Source organism: Oreochromis aureus, linkage group 22, assembly GCF_013358895.1.
Source record: "Oreochromis aureus strain Israel breed Guangdong linkage group 22, ZZ_aureus, whole genome shotgun sequence".
NCBI classification, from domain to species: Eukaryota; Metazoa; Chordata; class Actinopteri; order Cichliformes; family Cichlidae; genus Oreochromis; species Oreochromis aureus.
In genome coordinates this window covers 30,149,190-30,168,417 of record NC_052962.1, presented here as the reverse complement: position 1 = coordinate 30,168,417, position 19,228 = coordinate 30,149,190, and the positions used below count along the sequence as shown (strand labels likewise).

The 19,228-nt window shown below is 39.1% G+C and overlaps 1 protein-coding gene across 1 annotated transcript; it reads right to left on the bottom strand.

Moving 5' to 3' along the window:
* Nucleotides 1–1,734: 1,734 nt before the first annotated feature.
* On the bottom strand, nt 1,735–18,430 carry LOC116331942 (adenylate kinase 2, mitochondrial). Its single transcript, XM_039605273.1, has 7 exons — nt 18,235–18,430; nt 15,881–16,006; nt 14,792–14,902; nt 13,521–13,615; nt 11,176–11,248; nt 6,623–6,842; nt 1,735–1,996 (listed from the first exon to the last, which is right to left on the bottom strand). The coding sequence occupies exons 1-7, from the start codon at nt 18,331–18,333 to the stop codon at nt 1,989–1,991; spliced, it is 732 nt and encodes a 243-aa protein (XP_039461207.1). The 5' UTR covers nt 18,334–18,430; the 3' UTR covers nt 1,735–1,988.
* Between the last annotated feature and the right edge of the window lie 798 nt (nt 18,431–19,228).

Genomic DNA, 19,228 nt, shown 5'->3' with positions numbered 1-19,228 from the left:
CTGTTTAAGCCCCCACTGGTTTCCTGATCTCCTCCCTTTTAAAACCATCTTTGGGTGCGTGGGTGCTTAAGAGGTTAATGATCATCATCTTTCCATTTTAGAAGTCCAGTTAAAACAAGACTAGTTCCTGTTTCATAATCTTTCTCTTGGATAATTGACAGTTTTCTCTGATTAAAGCATTCTTGTTGTTGAGCGCTTGTGGAGATCGACTCGTTCACGTCCTTGATCTAAAAGATCTGTAAGTTTTTTTAGTGAGAGATGTGAGGGTGGCCTATGTTTCAAACCGGATTTCAAAGGTAAGAGGCAAACCTGAAAGGTTATTCAGCACGGTTAGTGATAGTTTTAACCTGACCCGCATGCTGTTGCATTTTTTTAAGATGATTGTGAAAACGTTCTTACATTCTTTCAATAACAAACAAAAACAGTAATGTGAAAAATATAATTTCTCCTTCACCATCTTTTAGTGTCTGTTGTTTTAGAAACTTGGTAAAATTCACTCATTCAATAAAAACATCCTTGTGCTCTCTTGACATTGTATTTGAACCTTTGTCAAAAAATGTCTTTCAGTCTGTCGGCCTCTGTGTGCTCACCATAATCAATGCTTCAGTGGTTTCTGATCCAAGTCCCTGCTTCTTTTAACATTTCTGTCACTCACTCTTAAAAATCAATCGTCTAATCAATTATAGATCAAATCAAAAAGTATTAATAAAAATTAGAAACAGCCACAGAAAACCAAGTTTGGCCAAGTTCAGGTCCTCTTTCACATCTCGTCTAATGTGTGTGTCCTGTTTTGGGACCTTTATCGTTTCCTCTTCAGCACATTTTGAGCAAATTTCCAACACTGCTATGCAGATGACATTCAGTTATATATCACTCTTAAGCTCCAAGATGTTTCCAAGCAGCAGATTTTGCACATGTACTTTAGCTCTATTAAAGTTTGGATGGTAAGTTTTTATCCAAGTTAATGAGGAGACGTCTTTGATGTGCCCCTGACAGCTTTGCGGCTAAGGTAATGGAAACTCTGGCTCCTCTCACCAAGTTCCACTGTGCTGTGCTCTGAACTGAAAGTTGTGATTTATGCCTTTGTTTCATTGTATTTGGTTTATTATAACTGTTTCTGTCAATCACTTTTACGCACAAACTCACCGATCCTTACCAGACTTGTATTTCTTTTAATAAAAATAAGCCATTTTGTCATTTTATGCAGTATTTAAATTATTTTACTTACTTTGACTTGTGATTATTGAGACACTTTAAAAACAAACAAGCTTTTCCTCTGTTTAACCGAGGTCCTTTTACTGTATTGAGCCATTTTGTCATCCTGCAGTTGTTTTACTGAAATACCTTTAAGGTATATTTTTATACGTTGTGTCCAATTTCTGAACTTCTGAGATAAATTGAAAACATCTCCACTTTAGTGTATTTCTCATCATTCATATAAGTCTTAGATCCTTCAGACACGAGTCTGTGATATCTGGAACTGTTAAATATGAAGTCACTTCATTCCTCATTGCACACCATTACTGATACCCTGACTTTAACCCCAACCTTTCTATGTGTCACTTCAGGCTGTGAAATGTCAAACCACAAGCATCAAACGTGCGGACATTCGATGGAAAACGTGCATGAAATGTCACGGTACTCATACATGATATTTTATGATTTTATTTCTCACATTAAAGGCCAAGTGAATTTCACAGTTGGAGACTCGAGTGAAAAACAAAATGCACAAGATTTGATGATTGTAGAAAAGCAGGAAATTTATTAGAAGGGAAAACATGAGGATTGTGACAACAAGATGGCTTTGTTTATTCCTGTCATGATCTACTTGAAATAGAAATGTGCAGCAAAAACCCAAAAGCAACCTTAACTTATTCAGTCTAAGGAGTCCCCTCTTATTGCCTGACCCTCCCCTCCGTTTTTCTGCCCACCTGAGCTGTTTGCCAGCTCCAGTCCTTCACCTCGGTGGGCATGGAGCAGCTCTGAACTCAACCAGCTGGAAGACAAGGGGGAGAAGGAAAGAAAAGTTTTGAGTGAATTTCTAGAGAAAAAGTAACCAGGCATGACTTCAAAAACAAATCTTCCTCGGTCAAAAAAACAAACAAACAAACAAACAAACAAAAAAAAGTACTCCTGTCTATCTCACAAGCCCATAAAAAATTGCATTTAAGGTGGACAAAAACATCCAGGCTTTGAATCAGATTAAACTATAGCATGTGTACATTCACAGCTTTCAAAGAGTGACAAAAGGCATTGGAGGCATCACAAAACACAGCATGGAATATTAAGGTAAATTTAGCATGAAATCGTCTCATTGTGTTGAGTAACGGTCTGAAATCTGCCTCCCGGGAGCGCCGAACATCTGTTATCGTTTTTCATCACAACAGCCGGGAGAGACTAAAAATGCATCAGCATTCAAGGGAAAGGGGAAGGTAACACAGTCTGCATGCAAGAAGCTTCTACTGAACACCAGGTGACTACAGAGGAAGGAGGCGGCTCAAAAGGTCAAGGAGGAACAGAGGAGTGAAGGATGAACGCACAAAGAGGATACAACAGGAAAATCTAAAGGCTGTGTTGTTTGTAGAAGAACATTTAAAAAAACGTTTTACAGCTAAAACTGGTTCAGCAAACATAAAAATGAGTGGAAACTACAGAAACAAGATGAAACGAGATTAAACAGTATTCTTTGGAAGCCTCTACTTATGAAGGCGTTCTTTGTTTCCTTTATTGGTTTTGCTTTTAGATCACAACTGATAACATTTGATCTGAAACAGCCACCATCAAAACAAACAACAAAAAAAGGTTAAATATAAAAGACACGTTTGGGAGCTGCAGAAACAAAAAAGACTGAACCTAAAACATTTCCTTGTAGTAGCTACTGTTAAGGTTTTTGCAATCGTCCTTCAGCTCGTCTGTCTGATCCTTGTGACGTCACACAAAGTGATGTCAGTGCTGATGCTCAGAGACCCTGAAGCACAGCACAGAAACAAGTTTAAAAAAAAGTAAAGTTCACAGTTAAAAATGTAACTTTTGATCTCCATTTTTCAGACCTCTGAAGTAAAATAAATAAATAATAAACAAGCATCTTTAGAGGGGAAAAAAGACCAAAAAGCCATTTTCATACGACTATGATTGTTGTGTGTTTAGTTCATGAGTCTTTAATGTAGAATTGCATTGTATATCAACCCTGCAATAAGTGATTTTGTGCCACTTAGGGGCAGCAGACCCAAGCTGAATCACTATACACAACACTGACATACAGTAGTGTCTTTTCCTCATTTTCTGTCACATATATACAGCACACACTGTTGCAAATACACACAGCAAGCTCATTAAATATGGCCCAAGTTTCAACTAATGCACCCATGTTTCTCCACATATTCATATCTTTAAAAGTCTCCAGACTTCACACAACTCCAGTTACACCAATTCAGACATGTTTCTTTGTACTCCTGGATCTGTTTGAAGCCATTGAGAGGAGATGCGTTTCATATAGTCTTCTCAGGCACGCAGAAGCCCCACAAAACTGATTCTCAAGTCTTGACTATGAGCTGATAAAAAAGCAGGAGTAGATAAACCGGCTCAGTTCATACAGTGGATGAACTGAGCCAAGTTTAAGGTAAATATGAAACTGGAAAGTAGCAGAACACGTCCCCTTTTAAGTCGATACAGCGACAGTCACAAAACACTTGCTTCTTTACACATTTTGCAGCCAAAGAATATTCAATCATTTTTTAAACTATATTTTGGTCACGACCAACTCTAGAGGAAACCATCTTCCTCTTTAGCTGCTAAACACTTCACTGCAAGTCTTAGTTATCTGTAGCTGTACAGATAGCAGGTTTCGTGTGAACAGATCCCTGCTTTGGCTGAAAAATTACACCTCGAGAGTGGCGAAGCTTCGTGTTATCATAAAACATAATCATAGCCGCTAAAAGTCTTCATGTCTGCTCAAAGATCTTAAAGTTTGGTCAAAGTTATTTTAGGAACTAACCACCAGAGAGCCTTTCTAATTACCCATCGGCACTAAACATGCTGACTAAACTGAAATGTCAGTTATCCGGTTGCAAATCAGTCATCACAGATTCAGACATGTGAAATTATCTGACAGATTCTTGGAAGCGGTTAGAATTGTTAAAATTCCAGGTAAATGAGGAGTCTTGAGGATCAGCGTCAAGGAAACAACATGTTGGAACCAAAACTTTGTAAATGCTGTAAAAATATTACTGGTATTAACAGGCTGAGCTGACATCATGCCACACTTTCAGCAACAACAACAAAAAGTGAGCATCCTGTTTCACAGTAAAGTACATACTGATTAAAAAAATCTAAAGTATTACGGCGTATTAAAGATGAAGTGTGTTCTGGGAAACAAACTGGGGGAAGGAAGTGTCCAGTTTGCGCTCGACTCATTGCTGATGTAGCAAACTATAATAGGAAACACAAATGAGTCTTGTTGTACAATTTCCCACATATCAATAGATCGGTATTTTTGGATCCACTGTCAAGCTGTTTTCCAGCTACTGTAACCAATTTCTCTAGACCTTGCCTGGAGGAATGCAACTATCTTTAAGAGGGATGGGCATCACTACAACTCTTAGGAGTACTGCTCATTAATCCAGTACATTAACTGTATTTTTATCATTACTTCCAACCGACTTCCAACCATCGAATGATCCAAAACTGACAACAGCAATTTCTGAGCAGCAGATCAGATGATGGTTTCAGCATCTCAAGAGTTTAAGAATGTACACACCTCTAAGACTCACTTAGAGTTTTAGAGATACTTACTAATCAGTAACCACGTTTATATATTAGATAACTGATCATTTAGTTAGTGGTATGCATGCCTCAGGCTGCTGGGATAACACACCTGGAGCAATTTCAAATGAAATACAAAACACAAACTGTGCATTTCTCCGTGTGTGATAGACTTCTGCTAAACGTTTTGATAGGCTGCTCATGTTTTTGCCTTTAAAGGCAAAAAGACTTGTGGTGACAAGTACTTTCAATATCACCTCTAATGAAGTGCAATCATACTTTTGAGCTTTTCTCTCTGCCACCGTGCTGCAGAGAGTGCTGCACCACACCCACCGCATGCAGGCTTAGGTAAAGCATGATGTCATCTGCATAGAAAACAGAAGTGCATCATACATTGAGGATCTTAATCGAGGTGGAAACTGAGGTGGTCAAAGTGTGAAGATAAAAAAAATGAAAACTATTTTATAAGCACTTAAAGCAATACCACTAATGTGCGAGCATACTGATATTCCATTCTTGACCTGCTAACTCTGCTTAAAAGCATTTTAAGTTGTGTGTATCATTGAGCAGATTTATGACTGGCTCAGTTAGTGAGGGGCCAGTCTGGCTTTTTTGCCAAATGCACAAAAACTATTTCCAGCACTGCAAACATGTCAGAAAACATTTCCTCTGGAAAAAGGCCCTCTGTGGAAAAATACACTGACCTGACTGAAGTACATGTGGGAAAACAGCTTTAAACTCACACATAGGTACATAAATTGTACTGCAAAACTCATTTTTGTATTTTTGGAAAATGTCGGCATTAAATTGATGCTAAATAACTTATGTCAGGTAAAGCTCAACTTATAAGCAGCGTTTATTCTTTTGCCATTAGAGTTAAGTGGAAATCTGATTACCAGTGAGTCTCAGAGACACAGATGGCCTTGAGAAGTTAAAGCAATACTAAATATAAAAGTAGACACTCAATCATACCTGTGTTTAGATCTGAGTGAGTTGTGAGTATGTGTGTTGATGCAAATTGCAGCAGTCGGGCACTACGGGGTTTTAAAGTACCTTAATTGTCTACTTGAGTGTGTCATTGGCCACGGGGCCAATCTGTGGCCAAGAACTCACCTCCTGTTTTCAGAACACACCTGAGGCTGTTGCCACAAACATTACTCTGCCTCAACTTTACCCCTGCTGCAGAGGTTCAGTCTGCAGACCTCTGACTTCAGAATATAATTCCTATTGTGACACACTCCACTTCCGGACTTGCTTTTTCTTGCACTTCAGATGCATTCAGGGACAAGAAGGAGCAGCAAGTACAGCTGGTTAGGAAAAACAGAAGCTCTAATCTAATATTAGGCGAAAAGGTGAAGGAAAAAAGGGCAAAGCCATTGATTAAACAAGAGCAAACCTGTCCAGCAAAGGCAAACAATATGCAACAAATGTCAATATTTTCAAATGCGCTCTGGTGAGGAGCATCTATAAAAATGTGCACGGCGTTCTGCTCTGCCTAAATGTCAAAACCTTCTCACATCTCTACGGTGAAAGGTGTCAGCAGCAGCAGTGTGGTGCTAATCGATGAGCTCTATTTTGGCTTCTTCTGTGATGAAGAATAACAAAAACGACTCTACATCCGCTCTGTTCCTGCAACATTGATGATGCTGAATTTCTTGAGCCGTGATGGCACACCGAGTCTCCATCTTCCCCGTTTACACTTCACAAAGTTACATTTTGTTGCCACTCTGACACTCGATCGACTCTTGTATAATCTCCACCACGCGGGGGAAAAAAGAAAAAACGAAAACATGAAAACAGTCAGGTGAAGGGCAATGCGGCAAAGAGGGAAAACTTTAAATGAAGAACACTTGGTCTTTACAGGCTGTGGCACGAGCGGGCATTTCCGTGGCGGTGGAGAACGCTGCTACGATGGAGGCGAAGACGACGTTTGGGCTCTGGGCAGCGTCGACGGCCGTGTGCAGACCCCTGGCACTGTAGTACTGCACCAGAGGGGACGTCTGCCGGTGGTAGGCTTCCAGGCGCGAGCGCAGGGTCTTCTCATTGTCGTCGCTGCGGCGGATCAGCGGTTCACCCGTCACCTGAGTGCAAAGAAAAAAGAAAACACATGAGATGAATCAGAAACTCTGTGTTCTTCTGAGTTTGCAGATCTTTATCTCTTCTGCCTTCTTTCTTGCATACACAACGACTTCTTCTTTGTTTCTATTCTGTTTTTTGTTTTTTAAAATATTGCATACAAAGAGTAAAGCACATTAAAAGTAGAAATGCCCGACAATACAATAGTTGTGCAAGAACTGCTTAAAAAAGATAAATATCACATGACTAATCCAGACTGCATACAATTTTACTTTATGAGATATATAATTGTTTAAGTCTCTATGTTATTGTACAGTCTTTACCTTCCAACATAAAGTGTGTTGATGCAAATGTTGTGATTTGGTGCTATACAAATAAAATGTAACTGGACTTTAATTAAAAAAGAAATATCCGAGTTAATATAAAACATCCGTGTATTTAACTGTAAATTGTACAAATGAAATGTTGAAGCACACTGAAGCAACGCGTTTTCAAAGATGTTGTAACAGTGTAATGTTTAACCCCGTGTTGCATCGGAAACTGAGCAGCTAATGTTCGACAGTTTTCAAAGCAAAAGGTTCCTCAATTTGTGCTTGATACAATATTTCATCAAAAAACCATGTGATTCGTTGTTTCTGTTTTGATACTAAATACAGTTTCACCAAACATCTTTCAATTAACCATAAAAGACAGCACCAATGAGTTCTCAATCCAAATTGTTTTTTTGTGTCAATGTAGAGTTAAATGCATTACACTAGAAGTTAACAGTAACACACACATACACACACACAAATAGTGCAGTAGGACTGGCATTAAGCCCCGGTCATTCACTGACCATTAAACACTGCTTTTGTGCACTGGGATGTCAACACAACAACACGATCATACACAGTCAGCTTTGAAACATGTTGCCATAACAACAAAAGCGGTTTTTCCTCAAACAATTAAAAGAAACAAAAACAAAACAAAAAAAAAACCACGAAGAAAGAGAAAAATAGCAGAAACAGGAAACAAAGCACCGACTTAGGATCAGATTTTTTTCTGCAGAATCTCTCCTTTCAGCTATCACATTAATCTCCCCCTGTGCCGGCTGTGAGTCCCTGTGCTCCGGCACTGATGTATGACAAGAAACACTTGCAGAGACAGACCCGCTTGCAGACTCAGACTCGTGCCTGCTGTCAGCACCTGATTACAAAAGCTGGGAGGTGAACGACAAGCCGAAACAACTCCAAGGTGCAGCAGCAGTCATGTCCCACATTTGAAACACTCTTGTTACACAATACTTGTGGGTCCAGTCACACCTGACATTCATTGCATGTAATGTTTCATGATTACCACATCACAACAGTTGCAAAATGTGTGCTCAAACAACACATGCGCACACACACACACCAGCTTGGTGCTAGTTTCTGCTACATTAGGTTCAACAGTACCTTAAACATCTGCACAAACAGACTGAATTGTTGCAAGTTTCACTAAATCATAAAACTGTACAGTCATTAGGATATCAAGTATAAAACCCAAAAGAGAAACTGAATACATAAAATTAAGTCTCTCTGCTGCACATTACTTAATCCACAGAAATTTACTCATGGAAAAACAGGAGACAAACTCTTCTCTTCAGTTGTTTATCCGCATCTTCAAGAGCAGAAACAAACATGAGATGATAACTTCCAGTCATATTGCTTCCCCTTTTCATGCATGCGTGCAGACGGAGCACGGTTAGACTGCCACAAAAATTACAAAATAAGAACTTCAACTTGAGTCTATTTGAAGAGCAGATACTCCTAATGAGACTCTGTCACTTTAGCAGTAACAGGATGTGTGAAAATGAACATAGAATACTACATTTCAAAGAGGAATCATGCCTCATTTATGCAAACACTTTTTTCTACACATTAGTGGTTCTTATCTAACATTCAGACACATTCATTCTCCAATGAATGCATTGGAGAACAACTTGCCCAAGGACACTTTGGCATGCAGACAGGGATGGAACCACAAACCTTAAACCCTCCATACACATAAACACAGGTAGTGTTTGTGATTTGGTAGTCCTTGTTCTGCCCTACAGCCACCTGAACTTGTTTTCCACCTGCAGCACACTCTGATTAAAGAAGCCCTCCAGTCTACTCAAGAGCAGACAAACAATTACAGTCCCAGCTATAGTCCAGGTGGAATCTGAGTACGCTGGACTGTTGAATCAGAAACTCTTTGTAAAGCAGCCAACTGATATCCAGGACTACCATAATGGAGACGTAAACGGTGGAAAAACATAAGAAAGGACACAGGGGCTGGCAGGCAGCGACTCAGCTTTTGGGTATCGGTGAAGACCTGCTAACTGGTCATCATCTCCAAAGTTTGACTAAATTCTGACAAACACTGTAGGAGTAGTCAAAGGAATTTGCAAAGAAAAGCGTCTGGACTTCTTTAAGTTGTCCAGACGCTTTTCTTTGCAAATTCCTTTGACTACGATGACCTGGATGACTGAGAACCTTCACAGACATACTGTAGGAGTACTGATTCTTGTGAAGCATAGGCGGATGACAGATATCTCATTTTATAAGCTCATCAGTCCTTAACATAGATGAGCTAAATATAAGTCAGCAAAGAGACTTGGGGAGGTGTTAAGCTACCCGAGCGGCCCAATCAAGTAAAGTCTCTGTATGATAAACCCAGACATGGTCAACGCCCAACTTCTCCTACTCACTCACTGGTTGAACTCTACTTTGAAGCACACCACCACTCACACTATTAATATACTTAAAGAAATGCAATTCTTTGTTTAAACCACTCTATTATTAGTTATCATCACAATTTCTAGCATCATGTTTCTAGAAAGCTTCACACTGACCTTTTTCCAAACTCATATTAAAACAGCAAATGAACTTCAGGTCTTTTGTGCGTGAAATGTGTTTTTAACCATCATAAAATGAACTTTTGCCACCTGCCAGGCTGAAATAACTTGGTAGCACTTCATTATTTTAAAAACATTTTTAAAAAATAAAGTTAGTAGATGGCTGTTTAAACAAAGGAGGCGGCCTAATCTAAGTGTTTGTGATAACTCGCAATGAGTCTTTCACATCGTTGTGGAGGATATTGGCCCACTCTTATTGTTGCCACATTGGAGAGTTTGGGAATAAACGGCCTGTTTATGGTCCTGCCAAAACATCTCAATCAGGTTTATGTCTGGACTTTGACCAGGCCACTGCAAAACATTTTTTTAAATTTTTGAGCCAATAAGAGGAGGACTTGCTGGTGTGTTTCAGATCATAGTCCTCCTACTTAACCCAAGTAACCCAGGGCACAAAATGATGGCTTGACATTACAGGATTTTCTGATAGAGAGCAGAATTCATGGTTCTATCAGTTAAGACAAGTCATCCCGGGCCTGAAGCATCAAAGCAGACCATCACACTACATCATGTTTGGCTGCTGGTATGTTTTTAAAAAAAAAATAAAATGCCATGTTCATTTTACTCCACATGTAACGGGATTCAAACCTTCCAAAACTTTACAAAGTTTGACTTTTGTCTCATCAGGCCACAGGATATTTTCTCTAAAGTCTTGGGGATCATCAAGATATATTTGCTAAATATCAGACGAGCCTTTTTGTTCATCTCCCATGGATGCCACTTTTGCCCAGTCTCTTTCTTATTGTTAAATAGCTATGTTGGTGCACCGCTGTTCCAAATTTACTCCACTTTCGCATAATGGCTCTCACCGTGGTTTGTTGGATTCCCAAAGCCTTAGAAATAGTTTGGTAACACTTTCCAGACACAGACTTTGTTTCTCGGTTGTTTCTTTAGACACATCTTTAGGCAAGATGTGTTGCTTGTGATCATGATGCAATCTTTTAGCCTACTTCGCTTTATCAGAGAGGTTGAAGTGATTTTTTGATTCAGCAAGTCTGGCAATAATCACGCCTGGGTGTGGAAGCTGAAACTGAACTCCGCTTTCCACAAAAAGTCTGGTTTATCATAGTTAATTCATGTTTTGGGGGTTCATTTACTTTTGCACACAGGGTCAGGTAGGTTTGGATAGCTTTTTTTGGGGTAATAAATGAAATCATCATTTAAAAACAGCATTTTGTGTTTTTTCTGGCTATCCTCGCATAACATCAACATTTGTTCGAGTTGATTTATTTGCTCCACTCGTTTGTGATACATTTTGCTCTTTAAGAGCAGATTAGTGGCTCTACTTAATTGAGAAAATGCACTGATTAATCCTAAATGCATGAAAACACCGATCTAAATCTTTCTGGTGGTTTCCAGGCTGGCATTTTGGGTGGGTGGCAATTTAGCCAGAAATGGTTTCTAAGTGGGTGGAAAGTACTTACGTCATCCTTCATGGGCTCTTTGGGGGGGTTGAACTCCTCATGGTAGGAGCGGCCGCTCGGCTGATGAATTAGTCTGGGGAAACAGGGAAGATGGTAAGCGGAAGCAGAGCACGGGACAAGGACGTTAAAGAAATCAGAGCAAGAGCGAAGGAGGTTTGACAACCACGGTGACTCACTAACTACTTAACTGTCCTTTTTTCCATCCCACATGATGCCCTTGTCCTACTTGGGCTTGAAAAGGCGCAAGTCTCTTCAAAAAGGACCCCCGCAGAGAGAAAGATGACTCTCTGTAAACTAGATATGCTTTCTATTCAGTGTGACGTGTGAATAATGTGGAGTGGGTATAGTGAAGAAGGGGAACACCAATGAATAATTCCACACAGAGACTCTCGAAAATTTTGACAAATGTTCAGATGAATGTTTGTGAAGAGACGTCTGCGTGTTCAGAGTGTGGGTCAGCTTCGATTCAGGGCTCAGAGTCTCATACTGAGTGTTCCGAGACTTGTTTTGTAGATCATTAGACGTATTAATGCACTGCATAAGAACAAAAGTAAAAGGGAAAGAAACACACCAAAGAAAGCAAGTAGTAACAATTATAACTTACTGTCAAGTACTTTCTGTCATTTCAACATGTACAGCTTACGCAAACATTAGGTCAGACCAGAAAGTAACAAATTTTTGTTTCAGTTCACCAGTGGTGACTTTCTCAACAAGCTGAATGCAAATCTTGTAACAGTATGTAATAGCAATGTAATAGCAATGTAATAGTGATAGAATGAGGAATGAATAATGATGAATCAGAATTCAGAATAACTGATGCATTGTTCTGAAATGTACCAGAATAAACTCCATTACTCTGATGCATTTCCAGTTTACTTTGAACCTCAGTGACCTTCACTGAGGTTCAGGTTATATTCAAGTTATATTCAAGTTAAACAGCAAAACCACAGGAGTTATGTGTAACCGCAAACCCCTGTGGTTTTGGCTTTGTACATAGGTGACACGCCACCAAAGTTCACTGCAGATGTCTCAATCAGGCATTGCAGCTTTCAGCAGACTAGCATTCTGGATATAGCTAACTGACAAACCCATGAGTACATGGCTGATTACTAAATTACTACATAATCCACATTAAAGATGTTACTTCAGTAAACTTTCATTTATAGTTACAGAAATACAAAAAGTAAAAATAAAAGCACTTTAATATGATCACCACAAAGTGCTTCACAACAAAAATGATAAAACATTAAAATAAAACGTTACCACTATGAATATAATTTGTTCTACTGATATTCTGTTGCTAAACCAAGCCCTGTGTGGACACTTATTGGAGCAGATATACTGAATATGGATGCCTTATTACACATTCAGCAGATGCGGAGTTACATTATGAATGATGTGGCCACTCAGCGAATGCAAGCATTAAAATCCACTCTTTTGTTAGCTTCTTCCTATGATTAAAATATCTGCCTCTTCAGCTGCAAAATGCTGTGTGTTCATCACCTAGTTGCCAAGTTTCTGTTTAGACACAGGCTTATTAGCAGTTAGGGGATCAACAAAATCAAGAGACTACTCTGTGGGCTCATCACCTGGTAAATAGTAGCTGTGTTTACAGTGAAAATCTTTATTGTGGCTGCTTGAGAGCCATGAATTAGATCAACGTTATTCAGATATTAGAGTATCATGTTTTTTTCTGCACACGTGTCCCTTTAGAGTTAAAATCCGTAACCAGATCATTGACGTCTAAAGAGCTTGGAAAGAAGGCGACTCTACTTCTTGGACGTTTTACGTCTCATCCAAGAAGCTTCTTCAGTTCTAAAACCAAATGGTGGAGAGTACAAAGCATTTAAAATCTAGTTGTTGATTCACTATTGATCGTGTGGCTCATCACATGGGTCAAAGTATGAAAAAAGGCATTAGTCATTATCAGCAGCTGATACTGACACACGCTTTCTTTCCAAGCTCCTTAGAGTATCAGCCAGGCACTGAGCAGCTTTGGTATTCAGCATGTCCCATCAGGGACGGACACGTCGACTTCTCCAAGAATTTAATCTGCAAACCTTCTCGCTGCATGATGCTCAATCGCCTTCAAGCTACTTTTTGCTAATCATGTGCTTTCACGCTCCATTTCTCCTTAACATTATCTCACTGTCCCAGACCCTCCCGTCTACATGAATCAATCTACTCTACCTGAGTGGGTTTAACACGCTGACAGAATGAGGAGCTGCTCACTCGAAGGAAAAGCACCAACTTGCCCTTATTGTCCACTTGCTACCCGCCTGAGAAATAAACCACACTCTTTCTCTGGTCTTGAATAAATCATTTTCTGTCATACTGACTCCCACCTGCCACAGATCCTGCGAACCAGCAGAGAATCATCGACGGAGAACTCGATCACAGAGTCCAGCTTCTCGTCTCTCTTGTCCAACAAGTCGTCCAGCTTGAAGAGACAAACACAGGAAGTCAAACATAACTAAAATCTGCTGTAAAGTACAAACTGACTTTTTTGACAACCCTCTGTATAACACTACTGTTTTCAGGTGTATGTTATTAAACTTTAATAAAAGCTTTGTTTTTCTCCGTGAAGTTTGAAGAAACTTAAAAGTAGATGAGGACAATGGTCACAAAACCCTTTTAAACAGATTAATTATGCCACCTAGAACTATTTGCATCCATTAATTTTAGCCTGGTTATTCTGAGTTCTAGGTTTAATATATTTTCGAAAGTAGTTTTAGAGTTTGTGTGTGTTATCAATTTGTTTGGAAAGTTGAAACTGAAAAAAGAAAATGAAATGTAGACACTAGAAAAAGTTGCATTTCCTGTGAAAATGCAGTGTGAATGCCATATAGTGGAATCTGCTGAAAACAGCAGAAGAAGCAGAAGTGTCTGCTGAAAAGAGGCGAAGAAGATGAAATTTGTGCTAAAAGAGGTGAAGAAGCTGAAATTTTTGCTGAAAAGAGTTAAAGAAGCTGAACGGTCTACTGAAAAAAAAATGTTGCCATGAGCAGGATTTGAACCCGGGCCTACTGCTCTCAGAAGGGCTGTTCATCTCACTGAGCTAAAACACAGCTCACCTCAGCGAGCTAAACTGGTGATCACACTTGTAATGTGGTCCATTCATTTTAATTGGGCAAAAAATGGCTTAATATTTCCAAAAGTATAAAAGTTAAGAGCACCAAAAGATATAGCAGAAATTAGCAGAAGGAGCAGAACAGTTTGAATATTGAAAATCAGATGAAAACTGAGGGAGTAGTTAACCAGCAAAGAACGGAGTAACTAGAATAATAATAATAAAGAGAAACAGGATCACACACACACACACACACACACACACACACACACACACACACACACACACACACACACACACACACACACACACACACACACACACACACACACACACACACACACACACACACAGTGAAACTGGGGAAAAGATCGAGCTGAAAAAGAAACCTACTAGCATTCTCACTTCTCATGAATCAACATTAAAACTAGTTTGTTTAATCTCTTCATTAGCCAATCTGTATTTAAAGTAAAGCAAACTCGTTGTTCATGAATTATTAAATCAACATTAAAAACGCACCAAAACACTAATAAATTAAGTCCTCACCATCTCTGCTTGTTTGACTGTTCGGGGGAATCCATCCAACAGGAATCCGTTCCTGCAGGCCGGCGACTCAAGGTTCTTCTCTATGAGCTCCACGACCATCTCATCACTGACCTGCAGGGACACAAAAACTCCTTTTTATCAAGCAACAATATTTTGGCCTCAGCTAAAGATACTGATTTTATACATTTATTTCATGTCAATACAAAATCTTTCTATACAACAACAGGAAATGGATATTGGAGTGCACAAATAAGAGCAAACAGCACCAAACAGTGAGAGTCAAACACAGATGGCAGAAAATCACAATCGGAAAAGGCTCTGAGCAAATTACACCAGGAACCTCGGTTACATGCTGGGAGATGAAACGGATGGGGACAAAGAGCTCTGCAGCAGCTGCACAAACATGCATTGCTGGACATAAACACAAATATAGAGGAAAACACACAGACGCCTACAAATGTTACAGAAGTGAATTTTGACATAAAAGAGACTTAAGTGGCCACAGAATCAAAACAATTATGATACAGAATAAAATGGCTTTAAAAATCAACAAGATTCTCATCCCAACATCATTTCCCCATTCAAAACAAAAAAATCTTGGGGGTCAGCAGAGTATTTAATTTGTGCCTCTGATATGTAAACAGTTCCTCACACAACTCAGGTCAGCAGAGTATTGTTTTTTTCTTTCTTTTCATGCCTCTCAGTTTTGTTTTAGCATTATTGTTGATACAGTCATGTGGTTGTAATAAACTTTATTGGAACCATCACTGCAGAAATGTGTGTTCTGAATGTGCATGAAGGACTGATAAAATGTTGGCATACAATGTGACAGACCAGCACAACAGTTAGAACAGAACTGTAAAACATAAAAATAAACAGTCAGTTTCACACAGCTCATCACTTCTGCCCTTATATGGCTGAGATTTAACATGAAGGAAGGTAAGGAAGGAAGTAATTGTAATACAAGGAAAACATGAGATGTCATCAAAGACTCGGGATGACGAGCTGCAAAGTCAATAAAAACCTCAGAGGAGACAAAGGGACAGGAAGAAAAGTTTATAGAGAGATCATGAATAGAAGAGCAGTTACCAGTTTGCCAGAATCCATCGTCTCCTTCAGCCTCTTGCCGAGCTCGGAGCCTGAAGCCACCATGGCCCTCAGCATGTCTCCAGTCGCCAGGTGGCAAACGCAGTATTTCTCTGCTAGCCGAGGGGCCTGCAGGGGAGAGAAAGTGTTTTTTAATATGGAACCATTATTCATCACTACCAAACACCAACTGAAGGAAATATTTGGCTGTTGACCTAAACACTGATGAACAAACACTTCCTGCACCACTGACAAATAAAACCATGATGTAGGTTTCTGAGCTTAAGGCTCTGAAAAGAAAGTTTTCAGCACCACAGACTGATCTGTGTAGCTCTCGACCTTCTAGACAGCGTAGCTTTCACTTTCACAACTCATCTGAGGATTAAAGATTAGAAGACATTCTCTTTATATGTTGCAACTAATGAAGTCAAAGGTTATAATTTATATAAGCTCATTAAAATCATAAGAGAGTGAAGTTCCTTAACCAACAAAGGTGTGCTTATTAATTTAGACAAGGCCTCAACTGCAGAGGAGCACATGCTGCATGGACGCCAGCAATGTCCAATACTTCAATAACATCTCCAGTTAACAATTATTTTCACCACTGACCAATTCATACTATTGATTATTCATTCAGTAAAAATTTATAATTTAGGGAATCTTGATATATCCTGAAGAAAAGAAAAAAAATACACATTTTTAAATGAGCCAGAACCAACAACTATCATTCCTGCTTGTGCACAACATAATTAATCATTTTCCTTTTTATTTTCACACACCTACACGTAACGCTTTGTGTATTTTAACTCTGTGTCGTTGTTTTTTTTATTGCCTTAATGCACTGCGACCCTTTAATCTCTTTTGGTAAGCACACCGAGTGTACATGTAACGAAACGCGTTATAGAAATAAAATTGACGCTGAAGCTTTATTTAAAACACTTGATCACTCCAATATCGGTGATACTAAAATGGGGTTTGCAACAGAGTGCTTTTGGGAAAACAAAGCACTCAACACAAATGACAACACTAAACAAATGAGAGCAAACACATGGATCTATTCTGACAGCACGTGTCTGTGCTATCAGACACGTCCATGTGCCTGATCAGAGGACTGCACAGTGAACTGCAGGACACAACGACGAAGGTCACACTGACACAGACATCTGGGTTTCAGTGCTTTACACAGCTGCAACAGAAATTCTTCAGAGTTATGTAACTGCGACACTGGAGTCTTACATGCCAATGAAATGCTGAAGAAATTCCAGTTTTGCACAATATAATTCTAAGGAAACCCACTGATATTCAACTGGTCTTCTCAGACTTCCATCTGAGTTTTCTCCACACTCTAGTATTTATGTATCACTGCTGCAGCTCCGGTTGCAGGCTCCCTGGGAAGTTTCTCAGGTACTGAATGCTGGCTATTGTTTTTAATTTACAACTGATGTATTTATATGTAAAGATTACTTATTAAAATCTGAAAAAAATGAGAAATGGAGTACTATTCTGAACGATACAGTTTACAGTTATATAAAAGGCCACTGTCTTACCTGGTAAATGTTTTTATTGATCTTTAATTAAGGAATATGACACTAAAGGATTTTTTTTTTTACCACAATTTTACAACAATAAATACAATAAAAAGCAAATATTCACATGTAAACATCGAGAACTGTTTTCAGCATTATTGTGAACAATTCACCCGTCAACAACAACACAACGTTATTTAAAATAAACCACAGATGCTCCAGGTTTTTAAAGAAAAACAATAGGAAAACTAATTTTAATAACAAAGTATTAAACTGAATCTGCAGCTTTTTATAAATATGGGTTTGTACTTTTTCAGCTGCTTCATATCTCATATAAAAAGTTTTTGGTTCAGTTGTGAACTTAAAACAATTTTATGCTTCTGTAGCCTGTGAACAGCATAGTATACTCAATATATAATAACAAACGTATAAACTGCTTTAGGAAGGAGTCCAGTATTAAACTTTTATTTCGAAACGCCACCAAAATAAAAAAAAAAAGACATACATTAAACTAGCTATAACAAGTTTGGTTTGTAGAGGTTTCAGTATGCACTTCACTGTGAAGCTAAAAGCAGATAATGCATTGAAATTTCTCAGAAACTCAGACATTAATGAGGTCGTTATGAGAGTAAATGTCATTATTACATAGAAGATTAGAACATATACCTAGAGATAAAGAGATTGACACATTATTTAATGGCAGCTGTCTCTGAAGCCTGGCAGGCTAGCATTAGCACCGACCATGCGCCTACAATACACTACTGATATTTCAGGCTAGCCGCTAACAGCTAATGCTAGCTTATTAGCACGTCTGGATATCTCTGCTCTCACCTGAGTCCCTTTCCCGGCTCCAGGAGGTCCAAGCAGGATGGCACGAATGCCGTCCTGCACATCGGCTATCGCCTCCTTTAGCTGCGTGCTGGGGGCCATGTCAGGACTTGGGGGGCACCGCGGCAGAAACTTCAATAAAGTCCGTCAGTGTAGCCCTGGGTAGACTTCAGCCAAGTCGGCTAGAAAAGGAAGGACCGCCGCATTCTCTTCCGCTACAATGCATAAACCCCGCCCCTTACTTAGACTAGTGCGCTTGATTGGCGGTCAGACTGCTCTATCACCAGAACAGCTGAATGACTTGCTCAGGGCTCTGTCTATCACTACCTGTGCCAGCTGATTGGATAGAATTCGTAAAACACCTTGTGTAACTTACGAACAGGGCTGCAATGGACAATGTAAAACAAACAAACAAACAAACAAACAAACAAACAAACAAACAAACAAACAAACAAACAAACAAAAGCAAAACAACAACAAAAAAGTATGAAAAAGTATGAAAATGACGTTAAATAAAAAACAAACAAACACTACACTAAACTAGAGTGCCACATAAAATAAAGGTTACACATTTATCTGTTTTATCCTTCGTAATTAAACATTTCCTTTTATTTTGCGAATTGTTTTATTAAATACATAATTAGTATAGTAGTGTTTATTGGTGTTATGGAAAAAATTGAATGACTGATTTTTGTGACTAAATTGACTTAAAGTTTACACAAATGTTCATTGTTAAAACTTTTAACAACAACAATTAATATATCAATATATTATTCCATAATGTATTCGACCATCTTCTTCTTCTTATCCAGTCCAGCGTTGCTGGGGCTTAATCCCAGTTGCAACCTTTGGCAACCTTTCCAGGTACACCCTGGAAAGGTTGCCAATCTGTCAAAGGGCTAACACATAGGGATGAGGAGTGTCTCTGATCACCCCAACCAGTCGTGGCAGATGGCAGCCCCTTCATGGGCTTGGTTCTGCTAAAGGTTTTTTCCTG

Coding starts and splice junctions, on each gene's coding strand:
- LOC116331942 (XM_039605273.1), bottom strand. CDS start 18,333: ATGGCCCCCAGCACGCAGCTAAAGGAGGCGATAGCCGATGTGCAGGAC. Junction 13,616..14,791: donor CAGTCAAACAAGCAGAGATG/GTGAGGACTTAA, acceptor TGTCTCTTCAAG/CTGGACGACTTGTTGGACAA. Junction 6,843..11,175: donor AAGAGCCCATGAAGGATGAC/GTAAGTACTTTC, acceptor CTTTGCACTCAG/GTGACGGGTGAACCGCTGAT.